This window comes from Protopterus annectens, chromosome 2.part2 (genome assembly GCF_019279795.1).
Source record: "Protopterus annectens isolate FY-2018-M chromosome 2.part2, PAN1.0, whole genome shotgun sequence".
Taxonomy (NCBI): Eukaryota; Metazoa; Chordata; order Ceratodontiformes; family Protopteridae; genus Protopterus; species Protopterus annectens.
Window position 1 is genome coordinate 478,321,491 of NC_056730.1, and position 27,088 is coordinate 478,348,578.

General features: G+C 36.1%; 1 protein-coding gene across 1 annotated transcript in view; it reads left to right on the forward strand.

Moving 5' to 3' along the window:
* Nucleotides 1-27,088, forward strand: part of SV2C (synaptic vesicle glycoprotein 2C) — a 1,515,246-nt gene that overhangs the window by 202,568 nt on the left and 1,285,590 nt on the right. The window contains exon 2 of the mRNA XM_044063964.1: nt 7,049-7,771. Within this exon, the coding sequence (XP_043919899.1) occupies nt 7,207-7,771 (565 nt within the window). The 5' untranslated portion in view covers nt 7,049-7,206. The remainder of the gene's footprint in view (nt 1-7,048; nt 7,772-27,088) is intronic.

The following is a 27,088-nucleotide window of genomic DNA, read 5'->3' on the forward strand; positions in this document are numbered from 1 at the left end:
CCTGTAGCATTATCATTTGCACTCTGCATTTCTTAAGATAATTCATTACCCTTTCCTTTTTTGTCTGTACCTGTGAAGCCACACATGTTCCAAAATAATATGGATAGAGTAGCCATTATTATAAGAAGTTAATATTCCCACCTAGTATGTGTGACAGCTTTTTTAAACATCTATTTCCAACTTGTATGTTACAAGCACCCAGTGATTGGTGACAGGTTGATTTTTTTATGCAGTTGTTTATTTTCTTCTCCATTTGAAACTATGGCACATTTTACAAGACTTTTTGTTTTAATGAAAACCCTCAAAAAAAAATCCCAGGACACCTCCATGGGTTCATAGTTTCATAGCTGTGTACTAGGCTAATGGTCCTGGGGCCTTTACAAGCCTAGCCAAAGGATTACCCTGGCATAGTGCCACCTGACCTTAGTTCCCAGTGACTCTGTTGAGTAGAGCCACTGGAGTTATCCCAGGGGTGAATTTTCTGTTACCTATCCTCTCATCAAGATTTCTCTTGACAAGGGTCAGTGAGGTGCTCTGCTTGACATGTATGGGAAGTCTGTTCCATAGCATGGACAGTCTCTGGGTTATGAACCTGTCCCTCCAGCATGTTCTGTTAATTGTGGTAATGAGGTTGAGGTCTCTGGAGCATGTGGTGTGGAGGGATTGGGATTTCTTTAAATGTAGCATTTCTAACAGCTGGGTCAGACATGGCTTTGTAAGTCAAGCAGAGATTGCCTCTAAGTAGGTGATATGAGATAGAGAATAGTTGGAGTTTTTTGAGTCTGTCCATATAGGACAAGTGTTTAAGGCCTAGGATCCTCTTTGTGAGGTATTTTTGTGGCCTCTCCAGTTGTTGCAGGTGTCTAGTGAGGTACATGCCAAATGGGGCATTGTACTTGATGATTGGCCTAATGAGGAAAGAGTAGAGGGAGACAATGACCTCTTTCATCCTGGATGCAAAACCCTTAGTAATAAGATATGCTACATAGAAGGAATTTCTGCCCACAGTGGCAATGTGATGATCAAAAAAGAGGTTGCTGTCAACCTGTGTTCCCAGATCTCTTATAACGCCTTCTGTGTTCAGTGGACTACCATCAATGTGGTAATTCATGGGAACCAGGTTTTTCCCAAAGGGGATAACGATACATTTTTTGGCATTGAGCTTAAGGGCATGGTTCTGACACCAGTCGTTGGTCACAGTGAGGCCATTCTGTAAGATGTCAACATCACTTGGGGAGTTAATAATAGCTCCCAACTTGCAATTGTCTGCAAACTTTTGTCAGCCAGAGTCCCTTTGTGTTGGCCTGGACTTCAGAGAAGTAGATACTAAACAGGAGAGGACCCAGGACTGAACCCTGTGGGACTCCACTCATGACTAATCGGCAGTCTGATGTGAAGTCAGCTACTTTCACACTGTGGGTTCTATCTGTGAGCCAGTTTGCAACACCTAGTGATATAGGGGTTGATGCCAAGCTTAGTGAGTTTTTCTGTGATTCCTAAATGGGGAATGGTATCAAAAGCCTTGGCCAGATCAAGGTAGGCTATATGAACCACCTTGCCTTCATCCACAGCTCTAGTGACTGACTCAAAGAAGTTGACCAAGTTAAGCAGGCATGATCTACCCTTCACAACACCAAATTGTGTAGGATCCAGAGCTTGGAGATTCCTTATATCCTTGTTTATTAGGTCCATAGGTTCATAGGTTCATAGATTAGTACTAAGCTAACTGCCCTTGTGAGCCATTTGAAGCTTAGCCAATTATCCCTTTTGAGACTCAAACCCTGCACCTTGTGTTTGTAAGGCAAACACCTTAACCATTAGGCCACCATAGCTTTGCATATCAGACTCGTCAGGCTAATGGGGCGATAGTTCCCAGGGTCTGTAGTCACTCCTCCTTTGTGGACAGGGATGACAGTAGCAGTGAGGCTGTGATTGAACAGGGCACACAGGTGAGGTGCCAATTCACTCTGCAGTTCATGTAGAACACAACCAGGGATATTGTCAGGTCCCATAGAAACTGTATTCCTGGCCTTGGACAGTGCTGTTTTAACCTGTGCAGCAGTAATACTGGATGCCTAGCAATCTACTGATATTATGATTGGTCCTTTGGGGGGGAGGGGTAAAGTTGGCACTGAATCTGTTGGCCAGTATACTGGCAATATTGTTGGCTCAGTATAGGAGGTACCATTCTGCAGTAGCTCAGAGCAAATCTGGGTATTGTCATGGAGATTCTTTACATAACTATAGAAGGCCTTATGGTTGTCTTTACTATCTGCTGCAATTCTGTTTTCATACCTAGCTTTAGAGGATTTGATGAGGGATCTCAACTTTTTGTTGAGGCAGATAAGGGAGGTTTTCCAGTCTTGGGACTTCACCTAATTCCGCATCAGTTTCCTCCTTCTGTTGTAGAGTTTGTTTATGGCAGGAGACCACCAGATTGGCTTCCTTTTTTTGGAGGTGAGTGTCTTGGTTCTTTTGGGTATGGCGAGATCCATGCATTTATGTACATGTTCATACAGTGTATTGGTATATGATTCTGCAGTCATGCAACTATTCTCCATTTGCATGGGTGCCGTGAAGTTAGCCACCTCTGTTTTTAGAATCCCAAAGTTAGCTTTGGAGAAGTTTTTCATGGTGGTTACCTTTGCTGGGGGGGGGGGGGATTTCCAAAGTGATTAGTTTGTAGTTGGATCTAACCAGGGAGGAGCTGACTATTGGTGTAGAGCAACGGTTGCCCATGTTAGTAATGACCAGGTCAAGGATGTTGCTACCTCTAGTGGGGGTAAGAACGGGCTGGTCCAGGGCATTGGAATTAATGAACTCCAGGAAACATTGGGCAATTGTATTGGTAAATGAGTAGTTTACCCACTTAATGGAGGGGTAGTTAACGTCCATACCCTATTAACTTAAAACAAATGCACAAAATTATGTACATCTTCAAATAATGAAGTTTAACCTTTGTGATAGGAACAATTGTCCTAAACTGACAGCTTCCCACACAGACATCACCTAACCTAAAATTAATGTTATCCCATGCTAAGATGTATATTGTAGCTTGTGCTTCTTTTTACAGTAGCTGCTGTCTGTTCTTGCCTTATCTTTGTTCCCTTCCCAGATGTGAAAAACAGCTTTTATGCTTTCAGAAAAAAATTAGCCTTAACAAAAGAGCTCTTACTTTTACTGCTTGCCTCTATAATCAGCTTGTTTCCATGGAAACATAAGTATAAAATGTACAGCTGCTCTCAGCTGCAGACTTCCCAACTTACACTGAATATTTATTTGCTAAAAGTAAGCTTTTCATTACATTCAGTGTTCTCTTATTTGCTTTCTTACACAAAAAAAAACGTGCTATTAGACTAAGGCAAGGGCTTTAATCCAGATTTATATATGCAAAAGTAAGAGAAAATATATCAGCATTACAAATATTACAATCTGTGTACTCTTACACACCATTGCTCACCTCATCAAGCCAAGGTTACAGCATATTAACTTTAACATGATTTTGTCTAGCCTTTCTTCTCTTTTTACATTCTAATGCATACATTTCTTAAAACTAAAACAGAAGAAAAAGGGCACTTGTTTACTTTAGGATCTTTATTACATACAACAATAACCAAAAACTATAACATACAATTTACATCATGAAATGTTTTCTACAAATACTGTTAAAACAAAAACATGCATTACTTACAGTTGCTTTTTTCCTTTCCCTTCAGCTTCCTTCCAAACATTAATGACATGAAGTGGGATATATGCGTTTCAGTCCCCAAGAAATTTAAAAGTCTAGTCTTTCCACTTTTTCTTCTAAATTCATGTTTTACAAATGTGATTGATGCTTTATAATCTCACATTTATTCACTAATTTCAATGTTGTTGGTCTTTTTCCTGTTCATCTCCATTTCCCATACACAGACTCTGATTAAAATCCAAGGTACTCCAGATTGTTCTAGTTAGCTCCTGTGCTTTTTTCTGTCTCTCAACTATTTTTCTTTGGAGCACTGGATAAAGTTAACTGGCAAAGTCCCTCTGTGAGCTTTCTTATCAGAAGAATGAGAAGCAGAACCCCCTTCTGTTTGATGTCTCATGTTTTGTTGGACAAATGTTTGTATTTCTTCCTTAGCCTTTTCTCTATCAAAAATGACTTTAAACCTCCATGAAAAATATTCTGAAGACAACTGGATACAGCACCTTGAATCTCACACCTGCCTCACAACATTCCCTGGTTGCTGGGATAAATTTGCTTTTGCTTCTCTTCTGCCTGTTGTTGTTGTGTCTTTGGGCTTTAGGGGTCGCCACAGCGGAACTCCGGTCCGCTAATGATTGGCAGTTGATTTTTACATGCTGAGTTGCCAGCCCTAACGCACAGCCTTCAACGAAGGTACGCCCATTCATGCATGTCTCCACGTAGAAGACGCTCTAGCTGAGAGTCGAACCGGTCAGCGTCTTACTGTGAGGTGACAACGCTACCGCAGCACCACCACCACGGATTAATCATTTTCCACAAACACTCTACTGTCTCCAATTTGTAATAGTTTGCCTTTTTGCCACAGTTTTGTCAGGATCACTCATTCTGCTGGTACTTTACATCTTTGCCAATACAGGTCTTGGCTGCTTTCTCATGGCAAGTTTGGACCATGCATACGATATGCCCTTTCAGTTAACAAATTCTGCTGTGGAATACTAGTCGAGTTGCTTATTTGTGATTTCATAAATTAATACACTCTGTTCCTTACAGTTTCTCTGGTACAGAAGAAAATCTCAGGTTTTCCCTGTATTCTCTGTCCTCTAACACTACCATTTTTTTCTAACAGCTTTTCTTGAGCAGTCTCATACTTGACCAGCCTTTTCTTCATTTCACCTCTGTTTTTTTTTTTTTTTTTGCAGTTTTATCAGTTCATCTGAATAGCGATTTAAAGCTTCTTCCATTTTTCCAGCATTTTGTTATTTGAATTGATATATGCCTTCAGTGTTTTATTTACTTTAATCAGTTCTCAGCACATTTGATTTCTTTTTTCCCTCTAGATTACTAAAAGCCATGTCTTGGAACAAAGTTAAATCCTAAACTGCTTTTTTGCTGAACAGCTGCAGGATTCTTCGCAGTCAATGTTTTCTTTTCACCTTTTCTAGTTGATTTTCTTTCAGGCTCTCTAAGTTTCTTTTTTGTTGGCATCTAGGCAGTATACATACTAGCCAGTAATTTAATTTATTAAAACATGCAGAGTTACTTGTCCTTGTCTCTTAGTTTCTTTTTTCACACAGAGAGACCTGAAATTAAACTGTTGAAAAGTGTACAGCCATCTTGGTAGTCTCCTTGCAGTGTAAATTGTTAGTTTAAATAGATACATGTGTGTATGAGTTTTGAGTTTATGGATTCATGAGTGATGAAGACTCAAATAAGTTTATAGTATTAAACTAAATAAGTGTATTTTTCTGATACATATGTGTGCATTATTGTACATTTTATTTATGTAGTGCTTTCTGATGTGGATTGCAGAAGCACTCTTTCTAGATAAAAAGAACAAGAGTAAAACGTAATTTTTATATCTTTGTTAATAATGCATAGTCTGAAAGGTATACATTGCTTCCTCATCTTCCAATTAGCATAAAGATTAAGACTATAAACTGTTAATGAGCTGCTTCCTGTAGTCCATGGTTTATTTCAGCTCAGCCTCCATTTGCATATTGTGAGCAAGTCACTTATGCAGACAATGCTCTGAAAAAAATGGGTTAGGTACTTCATTGCTCTGATAAACTACATGACAAGTAGCTACCAATGAACCCAACTGTGAACTGTTTTTGATAAATAGCTTTTACACTTCTACTATAATTGTGTTTGCATTTTACTAGGAATAATTCATACAGATTTGCTTGAAAACAAATGGGAAATATTATTTGGTATCTTTGCTTATGTATCAAACATAATGAATGTTTGTGTATAGACCACGTTTCTTGCAGTTGATATTTTGATGTGAACAGAGGAATTTGTTACATTGTATTTTCAATTAGTTTCATCTGTGGGTAAAGAAATACTGATTATTTTGTACAAGGGAAAATGTAAAGATAACAGTAAAAAATATAATTCACTTCATAGATATTTGCATGTGGATCAAGTTTTAGTAGTATTTGAAATAATGTATATTGCATTATCTGTTTCACTTTTAAATGCATTACCAGTTGTTGCATAAAAATTAAAAAACTGCATCTTAATCCATATTATGCCAATTTATAATAATTTCAGATGTGTGCGTGAGTGAAGAATCTCTTGGTTTGCAGACAAGTTTGTGCTGAATAACACGATTATTACATCATTCATCTATATTTTAAAGTTAGTTGATGATAAGCACAATACCAGAGGTCACTCACATATTTAGTGTTCTTACCACAACATGGACTTGATTCTAACATGCATGATTGTTTAGCAGATGAGTAAATACCTTATTGCCTTGACAGTAAGGCCACAAAATACCTTCCCACACAAACATGAGGAAAACTACATAGCTAATTATATATTTGTAATATGTTGGAGTCTTTGTGCACATGCATGCATGAGCACTCATGCACATGTGTATGTGTCTGTGTGGGCACATGAGCATGCATTTGTGTCTGTGTGTGTCTAGGCACACAAAGTGCACTTTATTATGTAGTTTTGTTTGTTAGCTCTTTGCAGTACTGAAAATAATTTTATTGAAGGATATACTCTGCAGCTTCTGGTATTGTTACTTTTCCCTAAATGTTTTATATGTGTATTGTTCATGTTTATCAAATGTAATTTGTACTACAGTTGAATTATACTGCCCGTTTTCTCTACTTCACTCCTTAAAATAGGTTTTGAGCCTTAATAGTGTCAAAGTTAATAGACAAGAGTAAAAAAAGGTTTATGACCAAATACCATGCAACATATTAGATCACACATCTGTGTATTTTTCTAATCATTTGTAAACAGTATTCTTAATATTACATAAAACAACACTGTTTATTTTCTCATCTAATAATATAATTAAATTACTTACCCTAACTATTCAATCTGACATTTTTTTTTTTGTTACAGGTCTTTCTTCAGATCCCAGTCTGAACTTCTTTTCCCGTTTCTGAACTAAACAGACCAAGCAACATATTGTGAATAGTGCAGTGTAATTTTTATATAAGTTGCATACCATAGTTCAAAATAATTAGCTTGCTATACAACAACTAAAAAATTTTGTAAACATGGATGATACATATAGAGACAGAACTTCTCTAATGAAAGGTGCTCAAGATATTGCTAAAGAGGCCAAAAGACAGGCAGTAAAGAAGACAAATAAAGTCACAGAGGACTATGTGCATCAGTCATATACTCACTACCAAGAAGAAAATGATGATTATTTCGCTGATAAGGATGGAAACTATGATGATCTAGGAAATGAAGATGAAGGTTCTAGTGAAGCCACGGAAGGGCATGATGAGGATGATGAAATTTATGAGGGAGAATATCAGGGGATTCCAGCTATGGGCCAGGGTAAAGAGAGTCAGCTTGCATATGGACAACCAATCCCTGATGAGTACAAGGATCGGCATGAATTAGAAACAGAGCGGAAGGCAGATGAGGAAGAATTAGCACAGCAATATGAATTAATTATTCAAGAATGTGGACATGGTCGCTTCCAGTGGTTACTCTTTTTTGTTCTTGGGATGGCTTTAATGGCCGATGGAGTAGAAGTCTTTGTTGTGGGATTTGTCTTGCCCAGTGCTGAGACAGACATGTGCATACCAAACTCAGGATCAGGTTGGCTAGGTAAGTAAAGACTATGTTTTCAATAATCCATCCAGAATGTGTAATCTATTTATTTATTTATTTTAAGGTGTCTGAGCATAATGTAAATTGAATTAAATGAGTTTATTTCTGAAATATAGTGTAATCACTCATAAATGTATGTTTTAAGAAATTCCAATTATCAAACACTATAACTGAACAAGGACTTTATAGCTGGTTAATAATCTGACTTACCTTGCCTTCTGTCAAAAACTACAATCCATATTGCTGTAAATCATTAAGAAGCAATCATGAGGCCTACATATGGCCAAAATCATGCAGGTGTGCTACAGTGCTTTTATTTTTTGCTATTGCTTATTATAGAAGTATTCCAAATATTATATTCGGTAGCATCTGAACTATTATGATTGTCTTTTTGATTCATAACTATTTCCTATGCATTCTTAAAATGAATGCCAAGAAACTCACCCTGAGTTTTGCTCTGTTGCTGGATATGTCACTTAGAGAATTTTGCCATATGAACCAGGTGATTTAAGCAAGGTCCAGGGCATTATGCTTAGGTCTCCAATCATAATCACATCATTCTGTGTTTAAGAACTGGATGGCCAACAATTCACCTAAAGGTACAGAAATCTCAGAGTCACTACTAATAACTACCTGATGTGTGGTGGAGTAGGTGGACTTTCCACTTGCAAAAACACCTTTTTAGTTGTAACAACCATTTTTGTACTCTGTTATCAAATTCATAAGTAAGCAAAAAAATATTACAAGTAAGCAATGCACAACTTATGCTAGTATATTATGATATATTATATGGCTGTATTAGTACATACATTTTAGTATGAAGAAAATAATAAATACAGGCAAGAAGAAAAAGCAAAGCTGTAAGTACAACAAAAGTTACACAAAAGGATAGAAGATATCTTCAGACCTACAAAAATGTTCATCAGTAATAACCTACACAGACATAACCCCCTAAAACCCCATGGTCCAGGAGGTATAATTATGCCTACCTCCCTGAAATGGGTAGAGTATAATTTAAGATGCTCTTGTTAGGATATGTTTTGTTAATATCATTCATAAGGGGAGCTGATTTCACACTCGGCCATCTTCCCTCATTTATGACTAGTAAGGAGAACATTATTAATGGAACATACAGTTTACAAATAAGGATGACCAGAGATCTGAAAATGGTTGTGTCCCGACGAACAAAAGCTTCATATACATACTCATGCAACTAGTGAGGAAGTCGTGATCTCAACACATTTGTGAGGGGCGTCATAGGTAATGCAGAATCAATTTCTTCCAGGTATCTACTAACCAGGCAACAGTTACTGGCCACTTATTGTTCTCAAATAAGGGGTGTGCTAAGCTTTTCCCTAGTCAGACATCATATGGCACAAATGTTGTTGCATTTCCCAAGTGCTAGTTTTAGCAGTTTAGACATCATGCAACGTACAACTTGCCTACTGTAGCTTTGCTTCAATATTTTAAATAATTTTTTGTTGAGTAGCTTGTGTGTTGTACAGTTTGTCATTGAGACAGACAAAGTGCAGGTGACTAAACTTCCACATAGTTTAAATACAGTGGTCATTTCCAGATTACATTGTAAAATTGATATGCATTGTTTGCTACTGAGTTAACAGTTGCTGTTTTCAAATTATAAATGCTGATATTTTACATCTTAGCTTCTCTACACAAAACTCATTTGTGGTATGACTATTGTAAATGCTTCAGTTCTATGTATCCATGTCTGCAACTGTTATTATCAATATATACGGCCATTATACAAGGTGCATCAATTACAAGGTATGGTGACTCATGTATTTTCAGTAAATTGATCTACTACAGGTATTGTATTGTGTTTATTACAATCTTCATCCATGTGCCCTGCTGTTGTTATGTACTTTGTTATTGTGAATGTATGTATTTTAAATATACATTTGCCTTAACAGTTCTTTGTACCTGAATGGTCAGAATATCTGTATGTATTTATTAGTTTATTCCCCCATACACAACACACACATGCACACACAATTGCTGTCTCTGCCTAACTATATGCATGTATATACATACATGTACAAACATACACAGCACATATACAGAGAAGCAGATACACACACACCACATGGGCATACATATCTGTTTTATTATTATTCAATTCTTTTATGGGGATGTCCAGTTGCAGAAATTATTTTTTCAGGGAATCTCAGGGTGAAAAATTTCTAGTGCTGAATAAAACAAAAGATATAAACACATTAAAATCTACAACTACAAATCATGTATCGAAACAAATATCAAGAATGTTAAGTACAAGAAATTAAGTTTCACATATTATACATAAAATATAAAATTAGGAGTCTGATCAGTATACATGAATTGGCTGTCTCAGTAGCTAGCTAAAACTAGTTGGGTTATAGCATGTAGTACAAATCGCAACAAAAAGGAAAAAACAGTCTAATACAGAAAATAAATTAACTGTGACAAGTTTAAATTTGCTGTTTGCTGATGATTAAACAACACTATATATGGTACTTTTATTTAACTGCATCTGTATATCTTGGCTGGTATGTATTACATTAGGAAACTGAAACCGTCACATTACTGCAATGTAAAATATGTATATTAGTCACTGAATCAAGTAGGACTTCACAACGTATATAATGGTAGACAAATTAGGTAATCTTGCACTTGCATTTTTATATTTATTTATTTTATTTATTTGCAGTCTGATTACCAGGGAAGTCCACTGGGCCGAATTGACCCATTTTCAGTGGAGGCCCAGGGAGAAAAGCTCCAAGATGCATTATACAATTTAGATACAACTGATAGTTAATATTAAAGATAATACTATGTAGAATAGTTACTCATAAATGCATTCAATATCATGCATAGTTAACAAATTCATTAAGCTTGAAGGTAGGGAATCATACAGTTTCATTTGAGGAAAACAGATATGTGTTAGGTGTGGAAGCAGTTTACATACAAACCTTTTAAGAAAATGTAAATATGCTTTACATACACACATCAACCATAGAATGCTAATTACAATATTTACAGGGCTGTGTGAGGGTAGCTGTACGAGTTGTTGAGAGCTTAGAGAGAAGCTATAGAAATTGTTGAGAGCTTAGATAGGTTCATAGGAAGATAACTATGACAGTTGTAGAGAGAGAGAGAACCCTCTTTGATTAGGTTGGGTGAAGGCAGGTGCATTTCCATTTAGTGGACAGGTATTTGAATAGTTGGGTTTTGAAGTTTTCTGAGTTTGGTATGGTTCTTATTGTGGAGGGAAGGGAATTCCATTTTTTGCCTAGTGAGAAAGATAGGAGAAGTTGGCCAGCAGGAAGTTTAGGTTTATGGATAGTAATTAAGTTCTCATTTTCAGATCTGAAAGCTCTGTTGGCTGTATAAGGGGGAAGGATGTTAGTTAGAGCGGGGCATTTTACTGGGTGAAATATGAGTCTATATGTAGTAGTGAGCTGGAGATAGTCTAGGTAGTTTGGGAGTTCAAGCCAATTCAGGGATTGTAGGGTTAGGCAGTGGAGGGTGGTATTTTAAGATTTAGAGGCAAATTTAGAGATTTTTTTTGTAGCAGTTTTCTAGTTTAGAGGTGATAGAGGAGGACAGATTGTTTAGGAGAGGGGCTCCGTATAATAAGGACGGAAGAAGATAAGTCGAGGCCAGAGTTTGCCTGGTAGAGTTGGAGAGAAAGCAATTATTCCTATACAGCATACCTAGCTTTTGGTGGGTTTTCTTAATATTTTGTTGAATATGAATATCAAACTTGAGGTGTTCATCTGCAGTAATGCCAAGTAGCTTGGCAGAGGGGACCACGTCTATAGGTGAGTTGGTTTGACTATAGACTTTGAAGTTGTTTTATCATAGGAGAGGGTCTTTGTGAGAGGGAATAGTAGAATCTTTGATTTATTTGCATTGAGAGAGATGGTTTTGGTGCATCCAGTTTTCAGTTGTTGAGAAGGCAGTTTGGGTTTTAGTCAGCAATTCAGAGAGGTTTGAGGCAGAGCAGATATAATTACTAAAAATGGGGTTTTAATGGTTTTAGCACACTTTTGAAGGCTTGCATCTATGGAATAAACTTTAGTTTATAAGGATGTTCAATGAAGATATTTACAGCATATGCAGTAAACAATGAGTTATCACATGAGAATCCTTTGCCATAGGAATGTTATATAGCCAAAAGGATTTGAGTTCACACTATGCTTCTCATGGCTGGGAATTTGCTTTTCTGTGAAAGGCAGCTAATTACAAACTCCAGCTACTAAAGACTACATAGAAATGCACAGCAGTGTATTAGGTCATGATGGTTTGCAGTAAATTTAGCTAATTATGCTACAAACCTGGTGTAGTTTATGCAGAAGGGTGGTATATAGCCTACTGAGTATATGAGCATACAAATGGAGAGTAGGTATCAGGAAGCTTTTCTGGCACAGTGTAAATGGAATGTTCCAGCTCCCCTAAGTCTTCTCAGTTTCTGATTGGTACTTATTATAACAGTAGCCACTTGTTTGCCAGTTTTACTGACTAAAAATCAAAGACTGACTGTGTGAGGGTAGCTGTACAAGTTGTTGAGAGCTTAGAGAGAAGCTATAGAAATTGTTGAGAGCTTAGATAGGTTCATAGGAAGATAACTATGACAGTTGTAGAGAGAGAGAGAACCCTCTTTGATTAGGTTGGGTGAAGGCAGGTGCATTTCCATTTAGTGGACAGGTATTTGAATAGTTGGGTTTTGAAGTTTTCTGAGTTTGGTATGGTTCTTATTGTGGAGGGAAGGGAATTCCATTTTTTGCCTAGTGAGAAAGATAGGAGAAGTTGGCCAGCAGGAAGTTTAGGTTTATGGATAGTAATTAAGTTCTCATTTTCAGATCTGAAAGCTCTGTTGGCTGTATAAGGGGGAAGGATGTTAGTTAGAGCAGGGCATTTTACTGGGTGAAATATGAGTCTATATGTAGTAGTGAGCTGGAGATAGTCTAGGTAGTTTGGGAGTTCAAGCCAATTCAGGGATTGTAGGGTTAGGCAGTGGAGGGTGGTATTTTAAGATTTAGAGGCAAATTTAGAGATTTTTTTGTAGCAGTTTTCTAGTTTAGAGGTAATAGAGGAGGACAGATTGTTTAGGAGAGGGGCTCCGTATAATAAGGACAGAAGAAGATAAGTCGAGGCCAGAGTTTGCCTGGTAGAGTTGGAGAGAAAGCAATTATTCCTATACAGCATACCTAGCTTTTGGTGGGTTTTCTTAATATTTTGTTGAATATGAATATCAAACTTGAGGTGTTCATCTACAGTAATGCCAAGTAGCTTGGCAGAGGGGACCACGTCTATAGGTGAGTTGGTTTGACTATAGACTTTGAAGTTGTTTTATCATAGGAGAGGTTCTTTGTGAGAGGGAATAGTAGAATCTTTGATTTATTTGCATTGAGAGAGATGGTTTTGGTGCATCCAGTTTTCAGTTGTTGAGAAGGCAGTTTGGGTTTTAGTCAGCAATTCAGAGAGGTTTGAGGCAGAGCAGAGCAGATATAATTACTAAAAATGGGGTTTTAATGGTTTTAGCACACTTTTGAAGGCTTGCATCTATGGAATAAACTTTAGTTTATAAGGATGTTCAATGAAGATATTTACAGCATATGCAGTAAACAATGAGTTATCACATGAGAATCCTTTGCCATAGGAATGTTATATAGCCAAAAGGATTTGAGTTCACACTATGCTTCTCATGGCTGGGAATTTGCTTTTCTGTGAAAGGCAGCTAATTACAAACTCCAGCTACTAAAGACTACATAGAAATGCACAGCAGTGTATTAGGTCATGATGGTTTGCAGTAAATTTAGCTAATTATGCTACAAACCTGGTGTAGTTTATGCAGAAGGGTGGTATATAGCCTACTGAGTATATGAGCATACAAATGGAGAGTAGGTATCAGGAAGCTTTTCTGGCACAGTGTAAATGGAATGTTCCAGCTCCCCTAAGTCTTCTCAGTTTCTGATTGGTACTTATTATAACAGTAGCCACTTGTTTGCCAGTTTTACTGACTCAGATTTACTCACTATCCAAGATGCACCCAATAAGTTTTGCTCTGCCCAAGGGGAGATTAGTCTAACGAGGTGATATCAAGACAATGAATGTTTTGCGTAAAAGAGTATTATCTATTGAATGAAGGGAGACAGTTTTATCTTAGCACTGGTGATTAGGTACAAATAGCATTGATATTGCCATATTTGCACAAAAGTGGAGTCCCACAGACTTTGGTTTTAAGCTAATACAGTTAACAGTAATGTCAAGGTAATGGTAATGTTTTCAGCTTCCTGGACCAGTTTGGCATTATTGCAGTGATTAAGCATGCACTTTATAAAGATGAGAAACATCAGTACACCCTGCATATCCATGAGGAAGATCAGAATTCACTGGCAACAGATGTTAAATTAATCTATTCCTTCTAACAGATATCTAATGTCAAGGTAATTGGCAAGTTCTCAATAAATCTCAAGTAACATTTCAAATGCTTTAGAGAGCTCTAGGTTGAGTGAAATAATTTCACTGTAGTGCAGCTTGATCAGGGCTGCATTACATAACATCAAGAAAGTCTGTGTCAGTTCCATGCTTTGACATGGGCATAAGTAGAGTGCTTGATAAATTATTGCATTCTACAATTTTAAAACTTATTGATAAGGAAGACAGTGGAGGAGTGGAGTGATATTTAGTGCAATGTTTATAATTACTGTGAACTAAGAAGAAATCTGCTATACATCTCCCATTTGGTTTTTATGTCTGAACAAGCCCCTTAAATCAGGAAACACAAGATTCATTAGTAAAAGTTAGGACTATGCGTGGTGCACATAATTATTACAGAAGAACTGTACTACAGGGAGAAGAAGATTTAACATTAACTCATGTAACTGATACCTATAAAGTAAGTAAAATTAATTAGTATCACTTAAAAGAGCTCACAGAAGAATTGTATGTGTGTAGTCTTGCAAAACAAAAGAAAATGTGAAGGCAAGTAAAACAGAGCTATTCAAAGCATAAGACGTTTGAGAAACATGATAAATGTGCTATTAATTTTTATAGGAGGCGTGGTTACAATCTTGATAAAAGTAATCAAGTGTGTAGATTCTATGACAAGATAAGTCATTTAGTATAATTTGCAGCCAAAAGAAGGAACATAGTATAACTGAGCCATACAATGATTTATCTGTGGGCACTGTAACTGTTGAAATGTGTATACACTGCACGACTATGGAAAAGGGAATTTAAAGCAAGAAGAAAAATCAAAAAGCTGGAAAGAGAGGCTCAGAATTAATAATCTGTCTGTCATGTTCAAAACAGAAATAGGCACAGGGTACAATATATCATTTTTTCAAACATTTGGAGAACTGACTCCGAATTACAGTAAATTAAAGATAGTGTTTAAAAGTACAAGACAACCTTTTGTGTTGTATAAAAGAAGTCTGTGTTTGCATCTTTATGCAATTAAATAACTACTTTTACAATTACTTATCCTATGTTAATCCAACATAATTAAAGATGGACCCCAGAGTGAAATAAGCACCCCTTGCCCTCCTGTGAATATTAATGCCATAAACATGGCACATTAAATTTACTGTTTAAAACCTTATATTTTTTTAAAGGCTGCAAAACAAAATTTTTTCACACAAAAAGTCCTTGCATGCATAAAGACACATGGTAACACTTTTTTGTGTGAAAAGAAAAGCCTGTTTTACACCTTTAAACATGATCTTTAAAACATTTCTGTCTTCAAGTTGTTTATTTATTCAGATCATCATGTGAAGCCCCGGGTTCAGAAATTCTGCACATATGAATATAAACACAGAAGAGACAAGATTCAGTTTCAGATTGTTGGAATATAGCCTCCAGATATAAAGAATAATTTGACTTGATGTGGAAGCTTGGTATAGTTTATGATAGCTAAATAAAAGCTCAGTCTCTTGCAGGCAATTTTGCTTCTCAGGAGATTGGTATGGTAGAAGGAATTTATAATCTGCATGTGGAGAATGATGATTTGCTTTGAGAGTATGAAGACCTATATACTGGCCTAAGCTATTTAAAAGGATTTGAGCATTCGCTACAACATTACATTTTACCAGGGCTACATATTTTAAGAAAATTCCAGTAGCCTTGACAATTGGAGCTGAAAGAGAGTTTAGTGGAATGAAGATCATAGGTATTATTGCTATAAAGAATGATCCTGCCGAGTTGGTAAATAGTATGGTTACAGTTGTGAAACCTGAAAACAATGTATAACAGATAGAATCTCAAGATTTCAGTAAAGGTATGTAAAGAGGCAACATTAGCTATTTTGTACAACTGAGGAAATGTTTTATTGCATAGAATGTGACATATATCTTTGTACGCAATGATAAAAAAGGAGTTTGACAAATTAAGCTTGATGAAGAAATTACCAGATGGCAAATACATATGTTTCAGAATCTAATTGTATACTTCTTCAGAACCTGAAAGCGTTTCAGAAAACATTTTTCACAGATGATCAAGTGGCTGGCTTAAGCAACTTGTTAATATCAATGACAATATCCTGCTATAAAGCATGATCAGATGAAAGTGTGACAAAAGACAGATTCAGTTTCACTGGAATAAATATTACAGACATGAGATAAACAGATCATGATCTGACTTAAAATGAAACCTGATATCAAAAGCAGTCAATGTTTTGTCACAAATGGTATTAAAAGACAATTAGGATAGTTCTAAGTGTGTTACAATATCTTTTAAAGTTTAATCGAAATGTGCCAGAAATAAGTGTGCCATTAAGGAAATTATTTGCAAAACAAAATGTGGAATGATGTTGGAACAAAGATCAGTTAAAGAATTTTTCATTACTTAAACTATAAGTGACAAAAGCATGCAGATTGGAATATGTTATAGGTTCATAGGTAAGTATTAGGCAGTCTGTAGACCATTACATGCTTAGCCATAACCCAAATTCAAATTATAATGTAAATACATCAACCAAGAAGATATCAGTCAGAATATAACTGGTAGCATGATTTTTGCTAGAAGATTTTTGCTGCCAAAGTGATAAATATAAGGCATTTTATTTTCTTATTGATCAGTGCTCATTCTGATTGCAGTTATATGAATGAGCTGCTGGCCCCCTCTGTCTTTGTTTATTCATTAAGATCATTAGGTCATTATCTTGCAAAATAATGCTGAAGATCCTGCAAGATAGACTCCACAAATGCATGGATCAAGACCTCTTATATATAAGGTGTTTTTTGTAGGGATGGAAGCACCAGAGATCAGTAGCTATCCACTGAGTAACACAGAAGTCAAGGGAGATTCCCAAAATGTTTATCTCTACTCTTTGATTTCTAAAAAAGCCTTCGACAAGGTAGACCAAAAAAGTATGAAAAGTTCTTAGAGAAATTAGGGTACCAGGCTACATGATTTGCTAACTGAAGGATCTATACAGAGTGTTAAGCAACAAAAGGACTAAATATGGAAAAAATTGACTGGTTCAAGCTTGGGAAAGGAGTTTGACAAGGCTGTATATTGTCACCTCACTTATTTACTTTAAAAGGTGAATATACCATGTGAAATGTTGGGTCAGATGAATTAGATGCTGGAATCAAAATTGCAAGGAGAGTAATAAAGAGTTGAAGAGGTTATTAATGAAAGTGAAAGTAGAAAGCATAAACAATGGCTTAGCAATCAACATTAAAAATAAAATGATGTCATTTAGAGCTATTAATTATTTGCAAACAGATGTGGAAGAAGTGGAGGCAAGGACAGATTTTATTTTCCTTGACTCAGAACTTGCTGCAGATGATGATTATAGCCGCAAAATTAAAGGACATTGTGTCTTAGAACGGAAGCTAATGCAAATAAGTGGGTAATATTTTAAATAACAGAGATATCACACTGTCAGCACAGACCCTTTTAGCTAAAGTTATGGTTTTGCCAGTAATAACATTGGTCTGTGAGACTAGGACTTTAAATAACGTTATGCACTGGAAAATCAAGACTTTTAAATTGAGGTGTTGGGGAAAACCTGAATATAAGAAGATCAAGTTAGTAAACAATTAAGGAAATGACTCACTCTGCAGACTGCTGTATGTTGATTAACTGTTATGTTTGCAAAGCATCACTAACTGCATTTATTCTAAATATATTCACATTTCTTTAAAGTTTAGACTCTCTTTTTCAGATTTACCAAATGAAAGCAATAAACATTTATATTCAGCTATTTTTGGGCTTACAGAACCCCAATAGAGTAGAGTGGCCACTCTTAAAGTTATAAACAATAATGGTGCTTCCTTTCCACTTTAAAACCACTTCAATGACATAACTAATGGGAATGGCAGACACTTTGTACAGATTTTTTGTGATCAGCAACATAATGGACACACATGGCTACACTCTTTGTAGTTCATGTGCTATCTGAATTCAAGCTCAGTGTAGCTCATAATTTTCATCTTGTGTACAAGCTGTATATATATTGTTCAGATGTTCAGGCTAAATTCACATTTAAATAAGATGTTGAGAAGTGCTACTAAAGAGTCAGAAGATAATTGTGAATGCAATACCAGTCAAAGATCCATTGCCTAAGAAATGTTTCTGTGACGCACAATTGCAAAGCAGCAGCGTTGCAGTTTTATAATCACTCTACAGTGATAATAACTAAGTTATTAACATTCTTGGTCTTGCTATGTCTCAAACATACAGAAATATGTGTGGTAATATATAAGTGTTATGAATGGGCATCTTTTTGTAAATACATATCTCTCCATTACCTAGACATGCTTCCAGCAAAACTTTGTAACTAATGGCATTAAACATTTACATGTTGCAATTTCTCTTTCCAAGTAAAAGAGTATAAATTTCTTCATTTTGAATATGTGTGAATATTTTCTCTTTGTAAAATCTGACATGACTTGCATTAATACATTAACATCTGCCTGAAATACTGGCAGTTTATAACTTTATAGTTTGAGTTTCACAAATATGAAACTTGGTGCACTTTTGCATTACTAGCAATACAATTAATAGGTTTGTTTTCAATGTAAAAAAAACGTGTTATATTTTTAATTAGGCTAAAGTAATATAAATCACAATTTTGATTACATGTAAAAAATATTTAATGTGAGTCTTGCAGTATTCATGAAAGAATAGGAAAATATGTCACCATTCTTCTTCTAGATGAAGACAGAGATCATACTTGTATGTATGTGCAAAATACAGAAGCTACTATACCTAAAAATGGGTCTAATCTAGATAACAGTTCTAGTGTGTTATCCAATTTCTTTATAGTAACAGGATTTTTTCTTTATAGTTTTTCTAGCTTGGTGGTTCTTACTGATAGAATTACGCACATTTTAATTACTATCTGACTCATGGTCATGGTTCTACCGGCTCCATTCCCCCTCACTTCACTCGGGGTCACTCTGCACCCCTACCCTACCCACATTCCCACCCACCCCAGTATCATTTCCTTTATACCTAAGTAAATCACACCCCCTAATTCTTCTATCCATTCAATTCTCTCCTGCCTGTACAATACCACTCCCCTATCACTTCTACATTATTACAGTCTCCTCCATTTAGCACCAGCTAGGCACAGCCTTCTTCTTCTACTACTCCTACTCTACCTTCCCACTTTTTTCACATTTTTTCTGTTTCTACATTAATCTCCTGTCAGAATGAAATTCTGCCACTACCCACATTACTACACTCCCCTTACATGCTTATTCCTCATACCATACTATTCTACTGACCCCCCATGGCTATACAGTCATAATCTACCCCTTCCCAACACTATCATGCTTATGTCCTCATCTTCCTTGCAAACCTTATCTACATATCATCACCAACTTTAATATTAGATGCAATACTATTTTCTTCCTTACAAAATATGTACAACACACCAACCCTTTGTTGTCCTACTGTTGTCCTACAGAAGCTTTGTCAACAAAATCTCTGAATTCCATGCTACCTTGGCCACCTGCTCTCTAGACAGTGAAGTCATAACTGAAAACTGGTTAAAACCCCACATCACAGACTCTGATAGTACCTCACCAAGAGGATCAAAGGGCTCAAACAGATGCCATATGCTGCCCGGTTAAAGAAACTCCAGCTCTACTCAGTGGCATACCGCCTGCTCAGAGGCGACCTGTGCCTGATGTATAAAGCCATGTCCAACCCGGAATTAATGGACATGTTGCACCTCAGAAAATCCAAATCCCATCAAGCTACGTGCTTGAGAGACCTGAACCTCAGCACTGAAATAAATAGGACATGCTGGAGGGACAGATTCATAACCCAGAGGCTCCCTTCACTCTGGAATAAAATCCCAGTCCAGGTTAGGCAGAGTCCCTCATTGACTCTCTTCAAGAGGAATCTTGATGAGTGGATGGGAGATAGTAGGTTTACCCCGGGTATCACTTCTGTGTCACTGTTAGACAGAGGCACAGTATACTAACCTCAAAAAAGGGCATAGCAAAATTCATTTAAAATGGGTGGCGAAAGTCAAACACACTCTGGCTAGGCTTATAAATGCCCTAGAGCAGATAGCCTAGTATGAACCTATGAACCTATGAACCTATAGGTATAACCAACTAAAAACCAAACAAAAAAACATAATATTGTACTCTTTAACATGGATTTAAACTCCAGTCAGATATCCATCCCAACCCAGGCCCTAACTTTAACTCCCATTCAACTGACAATCATCTTCTATTCCTTTTTCTTCTACATTTATTCAAAATCACACCACTGCTAATACATATACTTCTCTATCTACTACTTGTACCTTTGATCGTATTATAATACAGTTCAATCTCAGAAGCTTTGTCAACAAAATCTCTGAATTCCATGCTACCTTGGCCACCTGCTCTCCAGACATTGAAGTCATAACTGAAACTTGGTTAAAACCCAACATCACAGACTTTGAAATAACAACAAATAGTTATAATATTATAAGATAAGATAGGCTAAATAAACGAGGTGGGGGAGTTGCAATTATGTTCAAAGACTCTCTTAATCTTGATAAACTAAATTGTTCTGCTCCAGACATCTCAAATGCTGAAATTCTAATCACTTGCCTGCATGTTAATCCTAACAAAGTCATTAATATCACTGCCACCTACCTACCACCAGGTAACAACCTTTATACCATCGCATCCCTCTTATACTGGTCATCTTTTTCTCTAGCTCAGGAAAACATCATCTTAGGTGATTTCAACCTTGACTAGTTCTCCTGCTCCTCCGACACTCCTACCAACTTCATAAACTTATATAACTTCACCCAATTAATAAACTATCCCACCTGCACTGAGAACCACTCAAATAAAAACTCTGGATTTTAATCAACAAGCCAAATCTATGGTACCAGGCAGGCTGTCTATCAGTCACACTAAGTGACCATGCCCCTACATTTCTTGTCAGGATGAGAATCCATATCCATACCTGTATCCCTTTCAATTACATCCATAGCAAAAATAATTTCTCCCCTGACACCTTCAATTTTCTACTTCAACACTGTGACTGGTCACCATTAAAAAGCCTGCAACTAGACCTTGCTGTAGAATATTTCAACAACAAATTCCTTGAAATATTAAATAAAGTTGCCCCCTCCAGAAAAATTCACCAAAAATCCAAACAACTTCAATGGCTATCTAAGGAAATTAAACAACTAATGAAACAAAGGGATAGAGCTTGGTCACTATACCATAAACTAAAAACAATACTGATCTCTCCATATATTAGGAACCAAGCTAAAAAAAAAAAGAGTCATCAGTGATACGAAAACCTACTTTCTTATCTGTCAACAGAAATATCAGCACAACCCAAAAATGTTCTGGCATTATATAAACCACCTCTTAAAACCTGGTACATACTCCACCCCTGCTCCCCTCTCTAGTAATAGCACTGAACCCTTAGCCTCACAGTTCAACTTTCATTTCATCTTCTCTAGCTCATCTCTCTTAGGCAGCAAAACAAACCTACCACTCACTGTCCCCTCCCCAAACTCTAATCACACTAACTCTTTATCTTCTAAAACCATCCAGACCAACTATATAAAAGGCTTCTATGTAAACGTAAACCCTACTGCCTGGCTGCTGACCAGCTTCCCAATGAGTTCCTAAAATGAGCTGCTCCATCCATTGCCTACCCCATTTCCATACTGATAAATTTCAGAATATGTACCCACTTTATGGAAACGTTCTCATGTCATATCGCTACATAAGGGTGGTTCACCTAGAGATATTACTAACTACTGTCCCATTGCCATCCTCTCTCCTCTAGCAAAAATCCTAGAGAAATGTATTCACTTACAACTCATGAACCACCTCACTACTTACAACCTGCTTTCCAGCTCTCAACATGATTTCATACCTAATCATAGTACACTTACAGCCCTCATATCCTTTACAGATACCATTCACCACCTCAAAAATGAAGGACAACTAGTCTTTGCTATTTTTCTAGACATGTCTAAAGCTTTTGACACCATATCACACTAGCTACTTCTCAACAAACTTGTATCTTTTAATCTCTCTACCTCATCCCTAACATGGTTCCATAGTTATCAATCTAACCGCCAACAAGCTACTAAATGGGCGAATAACATCTCCCCACTATTTCCGGTCACCACTGATAGGCTCCTCCTCTTTATCATATTTACCAATAACCTTAATACTGCCACCCAACACGCCACCGTCATCCAATATGCTGATTATTCCTCTTATCTGCTCAGCCCACTCCCTTCAACAACTTCAACAAAATATGAAAACATTTTTCCAGGACATTGAACATTACCTAAATAGGCATAAACGTATCCTCAACACAAGTAAGACCAAACTCATTATCTTCTCTAACAAATCAATCAAACTCAGCACTCCCCTTCTCCATTTACTCTTCCAATGGTACAATTATTGAACCCACCAATCAGACCAAGCTCCTAAGTGTTACTCTAGATATAAATAATAAATGAGTCAGTTATGGAAGAAGTGAAGCTAGGCAGTCCACAGATATGTCGCTCTGGATAAATCCAAGATGAATAGATCAAACAAGGTACATCCAAATAAAGCGTAGGATTCTGTATTTCACACAAAACAATTTATTGCAACGGACAAGCGCTTTCGCTAAACATAGCTTCTTCAGGTCACTTTAATAAATGCAAGAACAAGGTTGTTCAATATATAGGCATGCCAATCAACCAATATATGAACCAATTACAAATTTAAAAGGGAAATATAAAAAAAACAAGGTATGTGTGTGTATGATGTATAGATCTAAAAACATATATAGCAATCCACCTTTATTGACAGCTAGGCTGAACTTATAAAGCTGTGTATATGAAGAGGAAAATATATAGGTATACTATCTATATAATAATCTGTATAGATATATAAAAAATATAGATATAAATATAAAAAGTAATAAATAAAGAACAGGGCAATGTGCCATGTGTATCAGTATATATTGTTCCCTTAATGCATAGATGTTCTACTTGGCTGGTATAAATGTTGGAGATGTTGGTTCGTGCATAATGAATAAATAACAGGGCTAAACGGGGCACTAAGGAAATCATTGGATGATGCTGTTATAATATGATCGGTTACATTACAAAACCAGATATATGACAGTACTTGAGTCATGTCTTAATCCAAAAACAGAACATATAAATATGCATAAATACCACATATGTATACAAATATAAAGATAAAAAACAGATCAATGTATCATATACATCAATATATATTCCTAACACATGAATATTCTACTTGGCTAATATAAATATTAAAAATATTTAAAAGGTTAAAAATGTATCATAGATAAAAATCAAGGGTTGTAAAAAACCATTAGAGAAATGCTTTCATAATGTGAACTGTCACATTACAAAAACATATATATGAGGGTACATGAATAGTATCTTGATCCAGAAGCGAAGCACATAAATAAGTATAAATAGCACATTACTAACGAGACATAAAAATTCCTAAAGAGTATACATGTCTAAAAATATTAAGTACATATCTATATATTAAATAATGTTAAGTACATATCTATATATTGAATATTAAATAAATATATATTGAATATTAAATAAATGTGCCAAAGAAAGATACTCAGTGACTCACTAAAAAATATAAAAAATATTTAATATATAGATATGTATTTAATATATAGATATGTACTTAATATTTTTAGACATGTATACTCTTTAGGAATTTTTATGTCTCGTTAGGAATTTTTATGTCTCGTTAGTAATGTGCTATTTATACTTATTTATTTATTGAAATACAGAATCCTACGCTTTATTTGGATGTACCTTGTTTGATCTATTCATCTTGGATTTATCCAGAGCGACATATCTGTGGACTGCCTAGCTTCACTTCTTCCATAACTGACTCATTTATTATTTATTTCCTAATTTTTTGGAAGGAGTGTTTGCCTGTCAGGGGGACTGTTATTCATCTTGGATTTATTACTCTAGATATACACTAAATTTTGATAAACATATCTGCCTTACACTTTAAAAAGTCCTCTCCAAGCCTGGTGTTTTATATAGGGTTAAACCTTACCTTACTCAGAAAACTAGGTTGGCCACTGCAACATCTCACTTGCTGTCCACCCTCTTCTACTGATCTCAAATCCTTACCAACCTATACAAAACTGACCTTAATAAACTACAGACCTGTTATAACAATATAGCTAACTTTGCCACCAATCAACTTAAATAAAAACACCACTGTACAGCTCTTTGACTACTCAATTGGGTTCCCAACCTATTAGCACTGAAGCAACTTTCTTTTGTCCATAAAATCATTTACAACCCTACAGACTGCATTTCTCTTTGAAACCTAGTCCAACCAAACTCTAACTGTAAGCTCCTTAGGTCATTCAACAGACTAATGTTAAAAGTGACCCAGTCTCACAATTATCATGGCAACTCCCTGTACTCCTATAAAATAACAAAGGACTGGATCAATCTACCTCAGCACACCCAAAAAAAATCCCAAGCTGTCTGCATTTAAAACTCCCCCGATAGATTATTTAAAGACTAACTAGCTTTGCCCCTGTATTTCTCCTAGCAAGTCTCTCTTCCTATTACTGCTCATCTGTAGCATGGCATTTTCTGTTACTGTACTTCAATTGCATTACTTGCATACTATCTATCTAATTGTACTTATGAACATTGTATATTATCATAACCTCTATGACCTGTATTCCTTGTTTAGACTTATGAAAAATGTTTAATTTATTTTTTCTGAAATAATTGTACTTTTACTAATTTGTAATCTTGTGAAGTTTTTCTCCCTGGGTCTCTGCTGAAAATGGGTATTTTTCTACCCATTCGGACACTATACGGTTAACAAATGTAAATAAAATAAATAACAAGAGGTATTCCTAGCTTTAGGCACCAGAAGTAAGAATTTTAAGCTAGTATGATCTTACAAAGAATGATAAGATCACCATATTGCTCTTCGATTTAATTTTTAAACTTCAGTAGATGCAGGGTTCTTGAATATGTAACAGAACATACACATGTGACTACTGGGAAGCTTCTGAGGAAGCCTATGCATTCATACTATAGCATTCAGTTCTTTGAACTTTAATCAGCAGGTATCGTGTGGTAATTTCATATGTATTTTTTATGGAGCTGTTAGTTTAATGACGATACCAATGGATTCCCAAACATTCTTTGCACAACTGTCTGACACACTGGCCCAGAGATTTATATCTGCAGACAAATACAAAGTTCTTTTAAAAGAAGGAGGTCATGTGAAGTCCATACCTATTATGCTAATCTTGTGTATTTTTCTGTCTTTGCTGGATGCAGATACCAACCAGATCATTCTGACAAACATGAAGTTTCAGTGAAAACCTTGAATTTCTACCCTAAGAGTCCCTTCCTTTTAATATTATCTTGCATTACATATAATATTGTATTCTGACAGTTTATAATTGAAGATTAAATAAGCTAATGAGATTTATCGTTTAACTGATTCCTTCTTCTCCACTTGTCAATTATGTGACCTCAGTAATTTAATTAGTCAGTACTTCTGGGTCACCACATACATGGTTTACCTAAATAGTAATATTGATGAAGGTTACAATGCACCGTTGACAGTAAAGATTGTCCTTTTGTAAACTTTGATAAAGCACTTCACTTTTTCTTTTGTATAATTTTAGAAGAGCTGCTAAATACTTTTAACAGTACTAGGTACTGCTTACCCCATGGGCATGCAAAAAAAAAAAAGAAGAAAACAAAGCCACCATCCTATGTAGGTTGCCATCTTTAATAACTTGTCTTTAATCATACAGTTAAGAATATGTAAGTGTACAGAGTAATTGCATTATACTTAATGTATTCAATGTTATTAAAATGAGGGTGGCCGCGCTGATGTAGCGGGTTACCATTGCCACCTCACAGCAAGATGTTCTCCGGTTCGATTCTCAGCTGTGGTGCCTTTTGTGTGGAGTCTGCATGTCCTCCCTGTGGGTTTCCACCAGGTGTTCCTGTTTCCTCCCACATCCCAAAGACATGCTGTAGGTGGATTGGAGACTGTAAATTGGCCTTAGGTGTGAGTGTGTGCATGTATGTGCCTTCTGTGGAAGACTGAGAACTGGGTGGGCAACTTGACACAGTAAAACTCTACTGCCAATCATTCTGCGGACTGTTATTCCACTGTGGTGACCCCTAACTTGGAAAAGCCAAAAGAAGAAGAAGAATGCTGTTAAAATGAACACTATAACTACATGTAACATCCTTTTGCAAATAAAATTAAACACAATGAGTTATTTTTTGTATGTGTTATCAGAAACTGAACAATTTATATAATTGTGTTGTCTTCTGGGAGCTTAGTGTCTATTTTTATGGTGGAAACACAGTTTGGGTAGTAGTATTTTTCAAGACCTATGGGTAGGATCTCAACAGTATACTCAGACTATCAATACTTGCCTATGCTTGTCACCTTCCCAATATCCTGCATTTTCTTGACAGACATGTTTGAGAACTGACTAAATGCATCACCAAATTTTTCCCATTGTCTAAAGAACAGATTTTTAGATATAATTTAAATATTCTTCTTGGTACAAAGCTCAGTTTTGATGTAATTAGAGTGCTGAGCCAACAAGGAACATTTCCAACAGACCACTTATTGGAAATAGATCAATGCAATTAACAAAAAATAGATATTTTGTTAGGCATTATTTCTAAAAGACTGAATGTAGTTTTAAGATGTCTGCAGCTGCCGCTTTTATTATTAACCCAAAGATGAAATATGAATTATACTGTAACACAACATGCACCAGAGCTGTCTGAATTAGAAAAAAAGAAACTGT